The sequence below is a fragment of the Rhinopithecus bieti genome, unplaced genomic scaffold (genome assembly GCF_001698545.2).
Source record: "Rhinopithecus bieti isolate Rb0 unplaced genomic scaffold, ASM169854v2 scaffold_5260, whole genome shotgun sequence".
NCBI lineage: Eukaryota > Metazoa > Chordata > Mammalia > Primates > Cercopithecidae > Rhinopithecus > Rhinopithecus bieti.
In genome coordinates, this window is record NW_016805896.1 from 7,685,724 (window position 1) to 7,707,806 (window position 22,083).

General features: G+C 39.1%; 1 protein-coding gene across 5 annotated transcripts in view; it reads left to right on the forward strand.

The window, feature by feature from the left end:
• Positions 1-22,083, forward strand: part of GAREM1 (GRB2 associated regulator of MAPK1 subtype 1) — a 204,256-nt gene that overhangs the window by 151,704 nt on the left and 30,469 nt on the right. For all 5 annotated transcript variants that reach the window (XM_017874077.1, XM_017874078.1, XM_017874079.1 and 2 more), the window contains one exon: positions 7,094-7,224. In XM_017874077.1, coding sequence (XP_017729566.1) covers positions 7,094-7,224 — 131 coding nt within the window. The remainder of the gene's footprint in view (positions 1-7,093; positions 7,225-22,083) is intronic.

Below are 22,083 nucleotides of genomic sequence, written 5' to 3' on the forward strand. Positions count from 1 at the left end.
TCCCTCCCTCCCTCCCTCCTTCCTTCCTTCCTTCCTTCCTTCCTTCCTTCCTTCCTTCCTTCCTTCCTTCCTTCTTTCCGTTTGTCTTTCTGTCTTTCTTTCTGTCTTTCTTCTGTTTTTGAGACAGAGCTCTGTTGCCCAGGCTGCAATGCAGTGATGCAATCTCAGCTCACTGCAACTTGTGCCTCCTGGGTTCAAGTGATTCTCCTGCCTCGGCCTCCCGAGTAACTGGGATCACAAGCATGTGCCACCACTCCAGGCTAATTTTTGTATTTTTAGTAAAGACGAGATTTCACCATGTTGGCCAGGTTGGTCTTAAACTCCTCACCTTCAGTGATCTGTCCGCTTTGGCCTGCCAAAGTGCTGTGATTACAGGCGTGAGCCACCACGCCTGGCCCATTTTCATTTCTAATGTCTTATCTTGCCACTGCCCTGACCTATACTTTCTACTCCTTCCAGCAGGACACAGGTCAGCACACTGTGGCCTGTTTTTGTAAATAAAGTTTTTTGGAGCACAGCTGCTCTTATTCACTTGTGTATTGTCTATGGCTGATTTTGCCCTACATGGCCAGAGTTGAGTAGTTATGAATAGAGACTGTTTAGCTCATGAAACCTAAAATATTTACAGAACAAGTTTGCCAACTCCTGCAACAGGAAGTCACGTGTGTATTGTGACCTAGTGTTTAAACATTACATGAAGAAAATATTTTATAGGTTTTAGCTGTTTCTATTTTAAAGACATTTGTGGGGTGCAAGAAATGCAAAGTAGGGCTGCGTGCAGTGACTCACACCTGTAATCCCAGCACACTTTGGGAGGCTGACGTGGGCAGATTGCTTAGGCTCACAAGTTCAAGACTGTCCTGGGCAACATGGCAAAACCCCATCTCTACAAAAAAATACAACAATTAGCTGGGTGTGGTGGCATGTGCCTGTAGTCCCAGCTACTTGGGAGGCTGAGGTGAGAGGGTGGCTTGAGTTTGGGGAGCCAGTGAGCCAAGATGGTACCACTGCACTCCAGCCTGGGCAATAGAGCCAGACATTGTCTCAAAAATAAGGAAATGTAAGGTAGTATTTGGTTTTCAATAATTTAACATCACAGGAGAGTGTTTAAAATATAATATATGTACACAAATACATAAATTAAAATCTTCCAGGACCACTTGAAAACACTATGGAAAAGAGAAGAGAGAAATTAACTGACAATTGGGTATTCACTAAACAATTAAAAGAACGAATGAAAGGAACCTATTCATCTGATATACTATATGCATAAATGTTAAAAGTTGTAGCTTTTGGTCATATTTAGCTGTTAGTTTTTTCCCTTGTTCTCTTATCTGTGTGTGTTAATCATTCTCAGTAGAATTTCTTATACATGATCCTGTGCATATGTGATTCTGAAGTCTTTCTGTCCAACAGGATGACAAAACACAGGTGATTATGCCACGTAATATGGACTCTGACCATACCAAAAGTGATTATTCCTTTGTTCTATATGCCAAAATATGTTCGACGCTTTTGATAGTACAAGATCACAGACACAATAGAAAAATAATTAAAGAACAAGAACCCAAGTTAGGAGACAAGGGGATAAGGGTGGTTATATCAAAAACCAAGATTCTGTTATTTAAGCCAGAAAATCAGCAATCATGGCAAACAGGGCAAAAAGGAAAATAGGAATTCGAAAGCTCTTCTTATTTCATGAGAAGAAACATTTTTCTTTTTCAGGAAATACATCTTTTTCCCTAAGAGGATTCTATCATGTAATCCTTATTTAAGGACTCGAACAACACCTGCAATCACAGTTTTAAGGGAATGCAGAGATATTCGAGACCTGTACCTACTGTCCAGTATGACAGCCAGTAGCCACATGGAGCTGTGGAGCATTTGAAATGTGGCTAGTCTGAACTGAGGTGATCCCTAAGTGTAAAACATACACCAGATTTAGAAGACTTAATGCAAAACTGTATATATATATACATACACACATACACACACACACACACATCATTAGTGATGTTTATATTGAATTTAGATGTATTGGTTTAAATAAAATGTGTTATTTAAATTTTACCTCTTCTCTTTAAATGTGGCTACTAGAAAATATATAATTGCACATGTATCTATATCTGCTAGATAGTCTATAGTGTAATGTTTGATATATTAGGGTGCAGGGATGCATCCTTGGCCTATGAGTACATTTCTGAAGGGACAGAATGGAATTTATTACAGGCATGATGCTTTCAGGTAACCTCTTACCTCAGAGATTGAGCATCTCTGGACTACTCGATGAGTGTTTGGCATACATATGAATCCCTGCATCTTGAGAACATTTTTCTAAAATATTGATCATAAAATTACAATAAATTAAACTTATTAAATACTCTTGGAAAGATACCACTTGCAGGTTTTCATGAAAGTATACCTGGCTTAATGATAGCTTGAATTGTGTTTATATTCCAAATCTATAATTTCTTTTGTTAATCAAAAAATTGGCCGGGCGCGGTGGCATACGCCTGTAATCCCAGCACTTTGGGAAGCTGAGGCGGGCGGATCACGAGGTCAGGAGTTTGAGACCAGCCTGACCAACATGGTGAAACCCCATCTCTACTAAACATACAAAAATTAGCCAGGCGTGGTGGCGTGCCTGTAATCCCAGCTACTCAGGAGGCTGAGGCAGGAGAATGGCTTGAACCTAGGAGATTGCAGTGAGCTGAGATCTCACCATTGTACTCCAGCCTGGGAGACAGAGTGAGACTCTATCTAAAAAAAAAAAAAAGTGACCCAAGAAATGACAATCTGTATGCATCTTGAGAAGAGGAATAGAAGCTAGGAGTTGTTGAATGGTCACTCATGCTAAATACTTTGGATGCATCATAGCATTTAATCCTCACGGCAGCCCTTGAAGTGTCCCCATTTTACAGGTGAGGAAACAAGGCTCAGGTGGATTTGTAACTTGCCAGCACCACAAAACTTGAAAGTGGCAGAGTCTGCAGTTAAATTAGGCATCTAACTCGAACTAATCATATAAGAATGGAAAAACAGTTAAATCCCTTATGAAATGCTGTGCAGACACGGGTGTCATTGTATGGGGCAATGCTCAGCTCAGCGGGCAAGGGCATGGTATAAAACTGTAGAACACCATAATTGTTAGGAATTTGTGCATGGACCAGGTAAGAATAGAGACAAATGAAAAGTTTAACTTGTGACAATTTGTTTTAGTATATGTGCTGCTGAAGCGAGCACCAGAATTTGTTTAAATAAGTATTATTTTGAAATTGCCTTATTTTTTTAAAAAAGAAAGTTATTTTTTGTCAAAAAGTATGTACTGTAACACATTCATACTGTATATTCAAATGTATTATTCATACCCCTACATATTTCTACGTGGCATATTAGCTGTTCTTTCATGTCTAGGTTTATCCTCTGTGTTCTCCTTATCACCTTCCTCTTAATTCCTGAAAACTCCTCCCTCATGGTCTGTCACCAGCAAAACGTCTATATCCTTAAAGCCTTCTCTGAAATTACTTTTATCTTGTTAAACCCAGACTTGGATATTCCCTGAGAGAAGCCCTTTCAGGTTGCAGCTCTGTTTTTTGCCCCAAAGTAGAGAAGTATAAATGGTCTCTTTATTCTTCCTCATCACCTTTACCATTCCACTTCACAATTCCCTAAAACTCTTTGCTTGAAACCACTTGTCCACCAGGCTTTAAACCTCTTGTTCATCAGACTGTATTACCCACTACCCCATCATTGTTAGTTACCTACCAAGCCTAGGGTTCTCTCCTCACTGTGACATCATTTTAGTTCCTGGCTCACTGTTATTCTCTCCAGAAATACCTCTCTCCTTATCAAGGAGGATTTTCCTTGGAAATATGATCCTTTTAATACCCCTGGGCTTCTCAGTCCTTTAGCTGTTTGCCATCTCAACCTTTAGCAGATATGATCCCTCCTTAGACCACATCATCACCAACAACTCCATCCTTCCATTTTCTCAACTGCATGCACTGACTTCTCTCCTCTGCATGGCTTTTGAGCTCACTCCCTCTAGGGTTCAAAACTCAATTCCATCAAAATCCATGATCCATTGATCTCATTACTTTTTTCCTGGACCCCCTTCCCTCCCACCCAGGATCTTGTGCCCATTTTATCCAGCTCACGGTCCATGTTCAGGTGGCATAATTGCTCCCTGTAACATCCTGACTCCTTTGCCCCTCTCACTTCTCATATTCACTTGGTAGTCTCAACTCTGGCTGAATCCGAATCTGTGGCTACTTTGTGCCAGCCTCTGTGCATCTGACTTTGGCTGGACAAAAACACAACCATACTCTGTGGTTTTACATTTAATTAATGACCATGAACCTCAAGTAGGAACTTAAAAAATGCTGCCCAGCAATCATATTACGTTGTTCACTCTGACTGGACTTTTTAACAACCTTCTCTTTCCTTAACCCTCTAACAACTCCTCTCTCAACCTTATTCTCAACCGATACCTTCCTTCCAACTTTGGCTGGAAAAATTGGAAGCTTCCAACAGCTTCCACTGCTGCATCTTTTGGGGCTGGAGATGAATGACCTGTGCTCCTGTCTGAAGGCAACTCCTCCATTTCAACATCAGATGCACCTTCTCTGCCTGGTCAAGGATTGGGTTCCAGTCATTACTCCTGTCATCATCTTGTCCCCCTCTGCTGGTCGTTCCCATCAGCATGCAAGCATGCTTGTTTCTTCTCCCATCATACTAAGGAAAATAAAAACATTCCCTACATCTCACTTCTGCTTCCTATCAGTAGGCTCTGTGCCATCTCTCTTCTCTATTTTATAGCAGAACTCCCAAAATATCGTCTGGTATCCATTCTTACTATTTCTGGTTTCTCTCTTCCCAGGCTGCCTTCAATCCAGTTCAGCCAAGCTTTTGGCCTAGCTCTTCTGCTGCTCTTGTTGAAGTCCTCAATTAAATACAAGTTGCTGAATCCTACAGTTTTCAGTCCTCATTTCACTGTCCTGTAAGCAGCATTTGACATCCCCTCCCTGCTCATGGGAGGAATCAGATCACCTTGCTTCTTGGATGCACCCCTCTTGGTTTTCCTCACTCCCCTGGCCAGTCCTTCTCAGTCTCCCAGGATTTAAACCTTAGACCTCTTCTCTGTCCACACTCAAGCCCATGGTCATCATCATCAAAATGTCATGGCTTCAAATAGCATCTGTGTGCTGATGACCGCCAGATTTATTCTTTCCAGCCAGACTTCTCTCCTGACCTCTACACTTCTGTGTCTATCTAAGAACTTTTTGAACATCTCTGTTTGCATGTCCAATAGACATCTCAGACTAACCTGTCCAGACTGAACCCCTGATGCTCCCTTCACCCTCCAGAGCTGCCCCGTCTCAGTCAATGTCAGCTCTGTTCAGAGTTGTTCAGGACGGAATCCTCACACTTTCTCACCACTTCCCAGCCCCTACCATGTCATACCCGAATTATTGTAGGAGCCTTCTACCTGGTGTCGTTTTCCTCTGTGCCTTGCACCTTTATAATCTTCTCAACATGCCAGCTAGACGGACCCTTCTGTAGCATTGGTTAGATCACCTCCTCTCTGCTCAAATCCCCATTCCTCTCAAGTGAAGAGTACAACTCTTTAAAGGCTGTATATAGTCTGCCCACCTGCTACTGCTCTAACTTTCTTTTCCCTCTTCCCTTATCCCACTCCAGCCATAGTGGCAGTACACCAGGCAGGCACCCCACCCACCTGAGAGTCTTTGGGCAGCAGACTGTTGCCTAGTCTTAGAATTCTGAGACCTCTACCTGCAACTACCAAGCACTACCCTCCCTTACCTACACCAAAGGTCACCGTCTCAGCAACACTGACTGTTCTCCCTGCACTCTCCATCCCCCACACCCTGCCCTAAATTTAATAGCACTTCTCACCTTCTACCGTGGTATACTCTTACTCGTGTATTATAGTATCCATCTCCTGCTGGAATGTAAGCTTTGGGAGAACAGAGATTTGTGTTAATTCCATTAATTGATGGATCTCCAGCATCTAGAATAATGTCTTCATCTAGTAGATGCTAAAAAAATTGTGTTGAGATTATGAATGAAAGCTTTCCTGTTTGTGCTTGAGAGATCTGCCCCATGATAGCTTTTAATTCCTTTTATGTTTCTGGAGTATTATATTATAGCCAGGATTCAGAAAACAACTACTAAGAAACACTGTATCCCTGACATGATTGCGTATGGTCTTGATTCCAAACTGAAAACAGTTCTTCTCAAATGCTGCAGCAGTGTCCCACATACTGAAAATGTAAACAACATGATAGATCCTTGATATTTTAGGAATATGTTCAAAGTTCTTCATAAATCCTGTGAATTGTGGAGACCATGATATGGTCTACTCGCATGAATTTCATATATAGCAGTAAAAGGAAAGAAAGGAGCCACATAGAGCTCCAGAGGCTGAGTGGCCGGTGAGCTCAGTGGTTGGGAGGAAGCTCACGAGACAGCTGTCTGCTGCTGCTCTATGCTTCTGCCTCAGCAGCATCACACATTACAGCAGCTCATGAGCCCTAGACATGACCTGCATATTGTTGTAACCAAGAATATGAGTTATGTGAAAGCCAGGAATCCATTATATCGTTTTGTTCTACTTGCAAAAAAATGTAAATACTAATTTTAAAAACTTAGCTCTCCCAGGCTTCTAAGACTTCGTTTTAGAATGTAAATGTGTGGTTCTTATTACAACTAATGGGCAAGGTAACTTCAATGTTTAACTTAGTGTTAAAAACAACCATTTATAACAAAGTGAGTTTTCACTTTGAGATCAAACAGCAAGTAAGCATTCATTCAGTTTGATTTTGGACATCTGGGAATAAACTCTGAACGTAAATAAAAAGAATGCAGTTTATTTTCATTTTAAAGCTGATTTTAAAATCTATCTACCTTCTAGTTTAATGGAGCCTACCATAATGCCTTTTTTAAAAAAATTAATGATGAACAGGAATCTTTGACAAGGAAGGGCTGGACTAAAGAGAGAGGATGCTGTTGCCGTGGTAACAGCAGTCCAGCATAAACATCTTAGATCTCTTCTGTTTATCATGTGTTTTAGGGCAATTCAAGCTGCTGGAACAAGACCGAGATATAAAGGAGCCAGTGCAATATTTCAACAGTGTGGAGGAGGTGGCTAAGGCATTTCCTGAACGCGTGTACGTCATGGAGGATATCACATTCAACGTGAAGGTAGCTCTTGAAGCACCAAATATTTACATTCACTAAAGATAATTTAACTTTCAAGTCTGGATGTATACAATAAGTGTTCATCTGTGTCTCCCAGGAGAGTTTCACCTTCCAAATGGGTTAGTGGCAGTAGCCAAAAACCACGTATATTGTAGCTGCCCTGACTCCCTGACTGCTTCTGTATTTATTAGCGTTATCTTTTGTTAGAATTTAAAACTGATATCTGAGTTCAAAACTGTAGCTGTTGAGGCAGATAAGTGATTTTTTTTTTAATTTGGACTTCATTTCCTAATATGTAACAGTGTTTAGCCAGATCTCCACTTCTGGGAGCAAAAGGGATATGATGAAACTAAAGAATACCAAGCACTTATTTAAAACGAAAGAAAGAAAAAAATACAGAGAAAGAATAGGTTTCTAAGCATTGCTTAAAGTCAGCATGTATTCATTCCATTTTTTGTGAACTATCTATTTCACTATACACAAAGAAAACTGATGTCACCCAGAGAACAGCTATATAGTGTTTACTGTGCTCCATTTGTTCTACATTCTTAAAGGGACAGTACAGTCCCCATCCAGATGTTGAGCGAGGTTCTTTGACTAGACTTGCTGCTGAAGAGGGACTGACCAGAGAAGCAAGCCACCAACCAGGCCCATCGTATTGCCTGCAAATCCTCTACGTTTTCTCCAGCAATACCCACAGTTATAAAACACTTTAGAAAGTGTTCACATTGAAGGGGTTTTCTCCTTAATGTCATTTCAGCCCAAAGTCCACCTAAATCACATTCTCTGAACATTTCAAGATTTAGAGGGGCAAGAGTCCTGTTTCTTAGAAATCCACTCTATGTGAAAAACAGACTACATGGTGTCTTGGCCCAAGAATGCAGCAGTGTCTTTGTGGATGAGTCACTCCACCCACACTCTTCAGGAAAGGGAGGAGATGTCCAGAACAGCCCCTTATTGGAGAAATGGTTCTGCCCATTTCATTGTCTAAGCTAAGTCATTTCTTCTTCCAGTTCTAAAATACAGCTGCTTTGGACTACACTCTTTTAGTTTTATTATTAAGATGAGTGAGATTTTATATTTTGTAAAAATCTTTACTAAGTAAATTATGCTTATATACAAAATATTGATCATTTTAACTTTTCAGTGGCCCTAGACACTAGCGGTCAAGACAGCTTGCATTTGTTTACAGTGAAAACTTGTGCAAACATGTTCATTTTTAAACATACCTAGACTCATTGGTCAGAAGTTAAATCCTATTCCATTAGTATTTTGATATGATTTAAATTTCTCCCTAAAACATATTTAGAATTCTCTAAATGAAAAAAAGAAGTTTTTTAGAAAGGAAAGTTAGTAGTTTTAAACTCCTTTCTAGAAAATATTTCATTTGCTAATAAACAATAAGAAATCCAATGTGAATTTTAAAGTGATTTTTAAAGATTTTCTCCAGTATTAAAATGTAGCATTTCCATCTTTTGTCACATATTGCTCATGTATACTGTTTTTTAAAAATGCCTTTAGCAGCTTTTCTTGGTGAATTTGTATTAAATCAGGAATGACTGCGAGGATAATACTGAAATTTATACATTTTGTTAGAGTTCTTTTTTAAATATAGAGTACCATGACTGAATGTATTCATTAAAATGTGTTTGATAGAGAATATCATTTAAGAGTTCAAAGACACAGTTAAGTGTGTGAAATGTGAGCTTATAGCATCCATAAAACTAATTGGATTTGGGTTGAGTTCCGTGCTGTGCAAACATAAATATTTAATATTTCTAGTCTGTTACTTACAGTTTTAAGGTGCCATCACCTCTAGCTTGCATGAGTCATTAAAACATTATTCAATTCTGTTCAAAGAAAGATTGTTGTAGGAACCTCAGGAAATTTACATGAAGATATACACAAAAGGTTTTGTGCTTAGTGATAAACACACAAGTAAATAAATAAACTAAGGATAGTTATCGAAAAGTTTGTCTGGATACTACCTGGACCAAAAATAAAGGCTGGAAGTCATGGTCTTCTTTAATTAAAAATAGACTGGATTAAGCCAGGGCGTGGTGGCTCATGCCTGTAATCCCAGCACTTTGGGAGGCTGAGGCGGTTGGATCACCTGAGGTCAGGAGTTCGAGACGAGCCTGACCAACGTGAAACTCCATCTCTACTAAAAATACAAAAATTAGCTGGGCTGGTGGCACACACCTGTAATCCCAGCTACTTGGAGGGGGGTGCTGAGACAGGAGAATCGCTTGAACCCAGGAGGCAGGGGTTGCGGGGAGCTGAGATCGCACCACTGCACTTCAGCCTGGGCGATAGAGTGAGACTCTGTCTCAAAAAAAAAAAAAAAAAAAAAAAAGAGACTGGATTGTTGTGTCTCTGTGAGAACTAAGAACTAAGCAGGGGAGGAGTTAAAGAAATGGGATTTCGGTTATTCTCATGGAGAAGGTGGGAAAAAATTAAAAACAATACTTTTTACTCATAAATGTAGCTATTATCCAAGAAGCAGTTTTTTAAAGAAAGATTTCAAACCTCCTTAGAAGATTTCACCCTCTGTCCTCTACTTCAGATACAGCATAAATTAAACCAAAAGGATAAACCACTGAGAAAAGCACTTGCAGTTAAAAATTGATAATGATCTGGCATCATGATAGTCAAAAGACATAATTATTATTAGAAATAAATATACATATATATTTTGATATATGTATTTACAAGTCCAACTGAAATTAATCATAATGAGAATATAAAATAAAGCAAAAGTATTGAAAGAATGGGAACTCTAGTTCTGGGTTTCTTCCCAAACTGTAGCAAAATTTAAACTTCAAATTTTAAATGTACTGGCGAATACTAGTACTTTTTATACATTTGTTTAAAAATGAAACATTATTTTAATTTGGAACTAAAATTTGTCTTTAAAAGATACCTCGATGTGTTGAAAACTACCTGCTTGATTGCCCCCATCATTGATTAACTGCATGAAATGAATTCATATGTATTAAGTGTTTAATTCTTTAACTAGCACATATATTTTGAGCAGCTACTATATGCCCAGCACTACTCCAGGCACTGGGGCTGAATAGTGAATTTGCAGCTCCCTCACTGCATGGAGATTAGTCTAATAGGGGAGGTAGATGATAAATACATAAACAAGCATTAATACTATCTCCAAGTAGAGATACCAAGAATCAATTGGATCTGCAGGCCAGGAGCTTAGATAATAGGCTCAGAATATATAGCTGGGACTCATCATCTTCTGGAAGACATTTGAAGCCATGGGTCTAGTTGATTTTACCTATACCAGTAGTTCTCAATCAGGAGTGACTTTGTCCCTCAGGGGACATTGGCGGTGTCTGTACACAGTTTTGATTGTCACGACTGTGGGGTGGAGGATGTTACTGTTATCTAGTGGGTAGAAGGTGGGGTTGCTGCTGAACGTTCTGTGATGCACAGGACAGACTCTTATAACAAAGGATTATCCAACCCAAAATGTCCGTAGTGCCAAGGTTGAGAAGCATTAACCTAGAGACAAGATTAAAAGGAGAAGAGCTCTGAGGACTGAGCCCTGGAGTACCCCAGCAGTTGGGGGTCTAGAAGAGAAGACTGGATGGGATAGCAGCGAGGTAGAAGGATGGCTGGGAGCATATCATGTCCCAGAAGCCAAGATTCAAGAAGGAATGAGCAACTGTGTCAAATGCTACTTAGTAATTGAATTAGATGAGGACTGAGAACTAACCATGAAATTTAGCGAAATGTGAAGGTCATTGGTGGCCTTGATAGGAAGCAAATAATAATCAGCTCTGAGACTGGAAAGTGAGTTAACCAGGACAGTACAGTGGGATGGTCCTAGAGTTTTGTCAAGGTAAGTTTCAAGTGAGATTACTCAGCACCACCCTTTCTTTCTTCCAGCCATTTTCAGCTCCCTCGATGCAGGTATAGAGTAGAAAAAGAGCTGAGTTTGATCGGAGTTGAGGTTCTCCCAGTGAGTATAGCAGAGATCAGAAAAGATGTTGATGGAGTGTTCCATGGAGTGAGTGACAGGTCGCACTGAGCCATGGAATCCTCACTGGGGGCTGGGTGTGGTGGCTCATGCTTGCAATCCCAGCATTTTGGGAGGCCAAGGCGGGTGGATCACTTGAGGTCAGGAGTTCGAGACCTGCCTGGCCAATATGGTGAAACCCCGTCTCTACTAAAAATACAAAAATTAGTTGGGAGTGGTGGTGCCTGCCTGTAATCCCAGCTACTCGGGAGGCTGAGGCAGGAGAATTACTTGAACCTGGGTGGCAGAGGTTGCAGTGAGCCGAGATTGCACCACTGTATTCCAGCCTGGGTGACAGAGTGAGACTCCATCTCAAAAAACAACAACAAAAAAAGAAGTATCCCTACTGGCTAACCAAGTGTGAATAGAAGTGTAGCCCCAATGAAAATTGGACTTATGAGATAGATATGTTTGAGAAAATGAGATGCAAAATAGGAGGTGGTGGTAGAGTATAAAACTCTTGAAATTTAACTTTAGGCAGTAAGGTCGGTAATGACAGGAGTAGCTCTATTTTCCAATCTAAGTATTTCCATTTGAGTGAGCAGCTGAGGTAGTAGAAACAGAAAATGGAGATGAGAGAGTCAAGAAAATAAAAGGCTATGTGGGCAGGATACCTCTCACTGATCATTTGTTTATATCTCCTCTAATCCCTGCAAAGCTAAAGGAATTCCAAGTTTTGGGAATAGCAGTCACCTATCTCTTTCACATTTTTTTTCTTTATCCATCTGGTTTTAGTTTTCAGGGTAAGAATATTGTTTTGTTTACTTGCTTTCCTGCATATTTGTGGGGTTTTTTTTTTTTTTTTTTAACTGTAATAGGCTTTTTCTCTCTTAATTATCTCTCTTAGTTTTTTCATTAACCACCTTTCTTCTCATGTTTACTTCCAAAGTCAGAAGATGTCCTCTTTCTGAATTGCCCATTCCAACTGAAGGCTCATACCTCTCCTTTTAATAATAAAAACAGCTGCACTAACAATTTTCAAGCCATATATTTTTCTTCAAGCAAGCCACCATGATCTAAAGAGTGAGTTGGACTGTACAGTGGCTCAGGCTCTGAACTCAGAGCTGAGTTCAGAACCCTGCGCCAGGCATTGACTCTGACCATGGGTGGGTCACACAACCTGAGCCCACAGTGTCTTCACCTACAAAATGGAACTGATACTGCCCACCTCATAGATTTGTCATCAGAATTAAGTAAAGTAATGCACTCAAGTACTTTGCAAATATCTAGTAAGGGAGCTGGCAAGCTAGTCTGTGAGTAAACTGGCTGTTTTTGTAAATAAAGTTTTATTGGAAAAAGCCATGTCCATGTGTTTATGTATTGTCTATGGCTGCTTTCATGCCAACAGCACAATTAAGTAGTTGCAGCAGAGACTATATAGCCTATAGAGCCTAAAATTATTGCTATCTTGACCTGTAAGATAAGGTTTGCCAATCCTTGGTTCAGAACATAAAATCTTAAAAAATTAAGTTTCACATGTAAAAAATTCCCACCACAGATTAAGATTATTTCACTTACTCCTTCTTTTTCTTTTCTTTTCTTTTCTTTTTTTTTTTTTTTTTTTTTTTTTTTTTTTTTGAGACAGAGTCTTACTCTGTCACCCAGGCTGTAGTGCAATGGTGTGATCTCAGCTCACTGCAACCTCCACCTCCCAGGTCCAAGTGATTCTCCTGCCTCAGCCTCCCGAGTAGCTCAGACTATAGGTGTGCGCCACCATGCCTGGCTAATTTTTGTATTTTTGCTGGAGACGGGGTTTCGCCATGTCGGCCAAGCTGGTCTTGAACTGACCTCAAGTGATCCACCCTCCTTGGCCTCCCAAAGTACTGGGATTACAGGGGTGAGCCACTGCACCTGGCCTCTTTTCTCTTATCCTCCTCTCCCCTTCCTTCCTTTCCCTCCCTCTTTCTCTGTTTCTTTTTTTCACCTGTCTTATTTCTCTCTCTCTCTCTCTCTCTCTCTCTCTCTCTCTCTCTCTCTCTCTCTCTCTTTCTTTTATGAAACATGCTTTGTCACTCAGGCTGGAGTACAGTGGCGCCCTCATAGCTCATTGCAGCCTCGAACTCCTGGGCGCAAGTGATCCTCCTGCTTCAGCCTCCTGAATAGCTAGTACTACAGGCATGCACCACCACACTTGGCTGATTTTTAAAATTTTTCTGTAGAGATGAGCATCTCACAATGTTGCCCAGGCTGGTCTTGAATACCTGGCCTCAAGCAATCTTCCCGCCACAGCCTCCCAAAATACTGAGATTACAGGCATGAGCTACCCATGCCTGGCCTGCTTACTCTTCATGTAATACTTTCTCCCTAGTGACTTACTGTTAACAACTCAGTACATAGTAGCTGTTCTTTGTTGTGGTTTCGAAATACCCCTTCACTTCAAATCCTTTTTTGGAGACCTTACTACACTACTAACTACTGAATTATTTTAAATGTCTTCCAGCCTTTCAAAGCCCAATAAAGATGAGAAAATTTACCCCGCCTGCTTTTCCTGCCATCAAAATAATGACTAACAAATTAAGTTTTAATTTAAGTTCTATCTTTACTGTGACAGTTATAGAGAGAGAGGGAGAAAAGGGTGGCCTTCGATTTGGCACTGGGTCCGAGGCATCCTGTCTTCACTGATGTAATCCAGAAGCTTTCTACATTAAAATTACGACTCACAAATCTGAGAGCCCAAATACCCTAATCTGGGTACTATAATGTTGCTATTTTAGCTCCAGCTAGCTAGTGAGAGTCATACTTTCAGTTGTTCCAACATAGATGTCCCCAGAGGCAAAGTAACAAGTTTACATTGTCTCCATTAGAGAAAGTTACCCACTTAGGAATGTGAAGTTCAGTCAGATGTGGTATACAGTCGCTGCCTCTGCCTGCCTAGACCTCTTCAGAACCACTTCCGTACTGTGTGCATCGTCTGGCCAGGAGCTGAGGTGACAGCCCTGTCACTGGCATATCAGCTTCTGATTACTGCTTTGGTACCTGCTGTGGGCTGGGGTGTCAGTGCCTAGCAGCAGAGCCACTGTAATGTGGGGAGAAGGATTTCAGCGGTACCTTTTCTTTGGATATTGATAAAGTGATGCTGTGATACACGTATCCAATGTGGAATGATTGAATCAAGCTAATCGACATTTCCATCACCTCTCAATACTTATTTTCCCCCCATTCTACCTGGAACATGTACCCTTTGACCAGCATCTTCCCATTCTCCCCACTCTCCAGCCTCTGACAGCCACCATTCTCTGTGTATCTATGAGTGTGATGTTTTTAGTTTCCACATATAAATGAGACCATGTGGTATTTGTCTTTCTGTGCCTGGCTTATTTTGCTTAGCATAATACCCTCCAGGTTCATTCATATTGCCACAGATAACATGATTTTCCTCCTTTTAAAGTTGAATAGTATTCCATTGTGTATATATACCCAGAGGTGCCTCTTTTTAATTGGAGAAAACATACAAGTTTCAGAGAACTTAAGTGAAAAAACTAGAGCCTTGCAGTACTAAGAAACGTGACCAAGAGTAAAATGATAAAATACTATATAAATTATCCAACAAGACGAGGAAGTTTACAGACTTTGAGTTGTTATAATCATCACATTTGAGATCTGGAAAGGCCCTTCCACGTTGCCTAATCCTACTTCTTTTAGCAAATATGAAAACTGAGAAACAGCTGTGTTAGCTTACTTCATTGATTCATGTGAAGCCACAAAATGACTCAGCAGCAAAGCCCAGCATAGAAACCAGGTCTCCTAATACAATCCAGTCACCTCTCTGCTCCATCACACTCTGTGGATTTGAGATAAGGCCCAAGATTGTGATCAGAATTTACTTTCACTTTGACACAATAGCTTGTACAGTTTAATTTATTTTCCTTTTTAAAAAATACAAACATGTTTAATCATTATGGCATGTAGTACAGTATAACCAAAATCCTTCTGTCATTTGTATTTCTGAAACATTTATGGTCTGACACACAGGATTTGGCAGCTTTTATGAATGTTATACATGTACCTTTTTATATCTTATTAATAGTAAAGTATGGTGCCAGTATTTAAAAATAAAATCTTGCAACTTATATGAACAAAAGTTCTCTGAAATAGGAATTTGAAGGAAAGACTCTTCCAATGAACAATTTGCAGACTGTGGAGAGATAGCCTTCAGTGTAAAATGAAGATGCAATTTCAGAGAACAAAGGGAGGGTCCCAGGTTTTATAGCAGCAGTGCCCACTCAAGTTCTCAGTCAGGTCCATATAGCAAGTGAAGGATTGAAACACAATTAGTTGGTGCTGCTGAGCCCTGATTGGCTGAGGCTGGTGAGTTCTAATTGGTTGGTTCGCATTAGCTCTGAAAGTCCTGAAGTTGAATGGAGGCATGGGTTTTCCAGGAGCTCAGAGCACATGTGTGACCTCCAGTCAGCAAATGGTTGGTTGGCTGTCTTTTAAATTTAGACCCAGTTAGCCACTCAGGATCCATCTTAGAGGATTGGCTCTTTCATGTTCACATTTGTTCACACTTAGTTTGATCTTTTCACTCTGTCAATATCAATGTAGTTTCTGATTATTTAAACATCACATGTCAGAATGAACTCCTTCAAACTCCATAAGGTCTTAACCCAGAATTTTTAGAGTGCTAACCAGTATTAATAAAACAGCAAGACCAGAGGTTGGGTTCTTATATTGTTGCTTGAAGCAGTGTTAAAGATACACCGACATGACTAAAATGCATTGCTGAATAAATAAGCACAGATTTTAAAGTTTAATATGATTAACGCAACTTAATACCAAACTCTGAATGTCTTCCAAGACTTCCAAGTTACTGAAAAGCAGCCAATATATTTTCTCAAGCCGTAGATTTGATGCAATCCATGTGCCTTGTATTTTAACATATTAGTTACACTTTTAAAAGTTGCTATCTGAAAAAGTGCTGAAAAAATGAAGACTTTTCACTTCTGCTGACCAGTTAGACTGTGCCTTCTTTTTTGGGGGGGGTGGGGGTGGGGGGGAGATGGAGTTTCACTCTTGTTGCCCAGGCTGGAGTGCAATGGCGCAATCTCAACTGACCGCAACCTCCGCCTCCCGGGTTCAAGCAATTCTCCTGCCTCAGCCTCCCACGTAGCTGGGATTACAGGCATGCACCACCATGCCTGGCTAATTTTGTATTTTTAGTAGAGACAGGGTTTCTCCATGTTGCTCAGGCTGGTCTCAAACTCCCGATCTCAAGTGATCTGCCCACCTCGGCCTCCCAAAGTGCTGGGATTACAGGTGTGAGCCACTGCACCCTGCCTATGTTACTTTCTTTATTCATTTTAGCAGAACAAACTACAGACTGGGCCGCTTGTGATTCTACTCTTGTTATAACTATTTATGCTCTGCCATCCTCCTGGTCATGTTTTGTCTTTGAAAACACAAAAATAGTTTATTAATAGACTTTGCTCTGCATACATGGGCCATCCTGTGGTTGTCCTGTAAAATCATACAAGCTAGTAGTACTGAAACATTTAGTATTCTCTGGGGTTTTTTGTTTTGTTTTCAGAGTGTAGTTCAGTTGTAACTCACCATTCCTCATTTAAAATGTGATTCTTAGTTTCCGTCTCAAGAAATCAGAAAAGGAGTCATGCATTTTAAGTTTATAATAATGCCAGGGAGACCATCTTTTCCTGTGATTTTTCAAAATGGGTAAGAATTACTTGCTCCAGCATTTTCTACCTACTCTCTGGAGTCTCTAGGGCATGAAGTAGTTCTAGCTAGCCAGTTTTTGGAGTAACTGTGAATGTTAACAGAATTCTGTCCAAAATGATTATAATTTCCTTTCAGTATTTTATAATACATTTTCTACTATCTTAAAGACAGTACTTGAACAAAATTTAAACTTATCACTGTCTCCTGTTTTATAATTGATGAAAGCACTCAGCCCCACTTGAGATGAGTATAACTTTTGCCTTTATATGTAGAGACCATCAGCCCTGAGAATTTGATATTTTATGGTCTCATAATTTAATTTTTTGAAATTTTATGTTTAAAACCTTTAAAGGTTTGTTGTCTTGTTTGCCTCTTAAGTCTTTTCAGAATATCTTTCTTAACAGTCCCTATTTTAGTTTAATTTTCAGTTTTGCTAAGGCTGTAAATTGGCAATCATGTTTAGTGGAGTTTTAGGAATCAGTACACTGATTTAAGGACCTCACAGGCTTTCACCATAAGCCCTAACATCAACAACATCCCATCATTTTGGTTAGCTCACTGCCTTGTTCTTGGCTATATTCCGGAGAGGTCAGAAATTATTGATTCCTGCGCAACCTGAATTTCGTCAGATGTAAAAAGGAATATTTAAAATGAAAATGGAATGTATTTAGATATAGCCACTTTTATTTTCCAGTTTTCAAAATTATATGTTTCCTTTAGGGTGAGTCAGATGTCATTATTTTCAAGATCCATTCAGAATGGTAAATTGGATACAATTGCGAGGTTAATTATTTCAATGTTTGAAGATAGCTCTGCTTTTGTTGTCATCTGAGATTTTGGGCCCTCTGAAAAACTACCAGTTGGCAAGCCCTCTGCTATGGCATCACAAATGAAACCTTTGCCATTGTACTTGTCATTCTTGCCCTATTTTGTGTTAAAAAAAAAAATATATATATATATATATAAACACTAGGATTAACGTTTATCTTAACTCTTAATGCAATTTTCTTTCATTTACTGTCATTTTTCTAAAAGAGTAATGAAAATTTAATTTGGGAAGACATAACATAATACTAATCAAATATTGTCTATATAACCTATATATCAATCAGATCATTCCTGATTTTATCTTATGAGTTGGAATTTTAACCTCTTACATGTTTGAGCAATTGTTATTAGAACAATTGTTAGAGAACAGATTTCCTATTGCCAGAACCTTCAGAAAGAGAGAGAGAGAATGTGTGCACATCCACAAGCTTAAAATTTTACGTCAGTGTTTTAAAATGTTTCTTGACCATGGGATATTAATTCTGAGCGATATTATGAGCAATAAAAAGTAAAACCCTGATAGTTTCCTGGATTAGACCTATTAGAGTTGTTTAGATAACACACTTCGAATTACTTCCTCTCAGGAAACACTGAAACTGGAAATGTTAACCAGACACACATACGGAAGCTCTTAGACAGAATGCATTGTTTCTTTTGCTATTAAAAAAAGAGGAAAGAAATTATGCAAATAAATTACATCTGTAGAAACCTGAGGAGACTATTTGGCTCTACTGCTAAAGAAAGAGCAGTTATTTATGAGATTTTTCATCTGTCACTGGCAGTGACCACAAAATTAGTCAGTACGTTAGTTTTATAATTTATTCAGGGCTAATTGCTAGCATTAATAATGACTTCAGAGTTGGAAGCATGGGATTGCAGACTGTTCTCATGTATGTTACGCATTTTTATGTATGAGAGTAGGAGTAAGTTACTTAAGAAGTACACACCTACACGAAAATGTAGACAAAACCGTTGAATGTGCCCAGATAGTGACATTTAGTAAGGATAACTTTGATCTGCTTATTCTGTATGTGTACTGTCTGATATGAGTCTCAAAAACTGGTGAACATTATGTTTCAGTTCACTTGCTGTGCAGTACTTCACTAGACTTATTTCTTAATTCTGGAAGGTGTATGTTTATAAAGATAAATTAGGAAAAGTTTAGTAAATATTGATTTAAACAGATAGAAACATATTTTTTAGTTTCCAGATCCCTGTCTGCATCTTCATCCCTGTCTCCATCCCTCTCTCCATCTTTATTCAAATGGGTGACTCGCCAAGTTTTTCACAAAGTTCTAATAAAAAGGAAGTATAACAGTGCAGCTGAGAGTTTTGCAGACTAGACTATTCTAAAATGGTATATTTTGAATTATTTCCATATGTTCACATCCTTTGGGATATAATTGTAATGATATTTCAGGCTCTATTCTGGCATTAAGTTTTATTCTGGGATAACATAGTCAATAAAAACATGAATGATATTCAGTACAGAGAAAAGGATAATTCTTAGAGGTAGTGGTTTGGGCTTGAAGACAGTAGGAAATGAAAACTTAGAAATCCATGTGAAAATACAGAGATGTGAAAGGCAATGTGAAACAATTAAAAGAAGTAAAATGGTTTGTTAATAAAAATAAGAGGGTAACGATGGCCTCCATTTATTGAGAGCCTACCATGTGCCAAGCACTGTAAGCATTTGTTTACATACATTCACTTAGCCTGCAAAATAGATGGTGGTGTTCCATTTTATAGGTGAGGAACCTAAGCCTCAAAAAACTAAAAGCATTTTGTCTGTGGTCACTACACGCTAAAGGCAAGATTCAAACTCAGCTTGTAGTTTAGCTAATAGTATTGTACCTGTCAGTTTCCAAAGGCCATGGTTCTTTTCATCCATCTATACCCAGTATCAGTAAACCTTTACTGCAAACGAACAGAGAGCATGTATTTTACAGTTTGCAAGCTGTACAGTCACTGTTGCAGCTACTCAGCACTGCCATCATAGCATGTAAACAGCTATAGACTATAAATGAATGAGTGTGGCAGTGTCCCAATAAAACTTTATTTACAGAACCAAGTCGTGGGCCAGGTTTGGACTGTGGGTAGTAGTTTACTGACCTTTGATCTATATTTTTATAAGTTTAATTAGATGCTGGTTGCAAGTAAAAGCCTTAGGGATAAACCAAAAGCTAAAATTGATAGCAGATGATTCTTGGTGACCTAAGTCAAGAGATAAAATAACTGAAACCAGGACCCAGGCAGAGCAGCCTGTTCCTCTAGTCCCAGCCACTTGGGAGGCTGAGGCAGGAGGATCACTGGAGCCCAGAAATTGAAATACAGCTTGAGCAGCATAGCAAGACCCAGTCTCTTAAAAAAAAAAAAAAAAAAAAAAAACCCGAAAAAAAAAAAAAAAAATAACTGCAAACTTGAAACTGCAGGTCCTATGGAAAATGAAAGCCCTCGTATGTGTCAAGCACTGTCATTTACACATGATATATTAGCTCTAAACAAACAAAAACTCTAAGCTATATTCTTCAAAACTGTCAAAGCCTTAGAAACAAGGCCAAGAAATTCACAGATCAGAAGACTAGAGGCGATGTAGTATCCTGGCTTGATCCTGGGATATCAAAATGACACTCATGGGAAAAAACTGGTGAAATCCAAATAAAACTTGTACTTTATGTAACAGTATTGACTAATGTAAATTTCTTTGTTTTGATAAACACGCCATGGTCACATAAGATGTTAACAGAAGCTAGGTAAAGGGTATACAGGAACTTTCTGTACTGCCTTTGTAACTTTTCTGCAAATCTGAAATTATTCCCAATAAGAAGCCACCCGGGCGCGGTGGCTCACGCCTGTAATCCCAGCACTTTGGGAGGCTGAGGCGGGCAGATCACAAGGTCAGGAGTTAAAGACTACCGTGGCCAATATGGTGAGACCCTGTCTCTACTAAAAATACAAAAATTAGCTGAGCATGGTGGCACGTGCCTGTAGTCACAGCTGCTTGGGAAGCTGAGGCAGGAGAATCACATGACCCCAGGAGGCGGAAGTTGCAGTGAGCCAAGATCACACCATTGCACTCCAGCCTGGGCGACAGAGCAAAACTCCATCTCAAAAAAAAAAAAAAAAAAAAAAAAAAAAAAAAAAAAAGGTAAACTTTATTTACCTTCCTAGGCTTGAATTTAGATCCCTAGCATCTATGTTAGAACCAGATGAATACTGAAGTACTAAAAGTAAACACAGTTAGGTTGAGATCTTGTTAAAAAAATAATAGCAATAATCTAAATCATCCAAAATGGACTTTAAGCCTTAGCAGCATATATTCCCGTTAAAACAATATTGTGCTGTCATTTCTGTACTTATAATGTCTCCTAAAGCTGTTTGTTTTTTATAGTACTAATGTTGATTGACAAATTCCTTGTTCCAAAGATTAAAATTATACAGAGATGACCTAGAATAGAAGGTAAGAAATTATTTACAAAGGTTGCTTTTCCTAGTTTTCTAAACACATATTGCTGATCGCCACTCAGTATGTGGTATGAATATTGTCAGTTACTTTACCCATACATTTTTATTAATGTGAGAGAAAAGAATTCAAGCTTAGGTTTAATGTAAGCCTGATACCAAAACCTGATAAAACATACATAGTAAAACTGTAGGCCAGTCTTATCTGTGACAAAGATGGCCACATCATAGATCAGGTACTATCAGAGAATTATACAATATTGTCTTAAGTGTGCTATGATCATGTAGAGATTATTTCAAGCATGTAGAATTATTTAAATATTTGGGAATCTATTATATCATCAGTGTATTAGAGAAGTGAAAAATGAACATATGGGCCAGGCATGATGGCTCACTCCTGTAATCCCAGCTACTTAGGAGGCTGAGGCAGTAGAACTGCTTGAACCCAGGAGGCAGAGGTTGCAGTGAGCCGAGATCACGCCACTGCACTCCAGCCTGGGTGACAGAGCGAGACTCCATCTCAGAAACAAAACAACAACAAAAATGAAGATATGACCATCTTCATTGGATATAGAATCAACATTTTATTAAAACTTTTAAAAATTTTATTTGTAGAAACTTTTAGAAAACGAATATTGGAAAGACATTACTTACATGATAAAGAATATCTTAAACTTCTCATATTTTTATATTAAAATACTGACAATATTCTCATTAAAATCTGAAACACTAAAATGCTCACTGTCACCACCACCACTCTGTTATGAGAGAGAATGGATGAAAATTGAAAGGATAAAGATAAATTTTTCATTATTTGTGTAAGATATAATCACCTAATCCCAAGAGAATTAACTGGAAAAAAA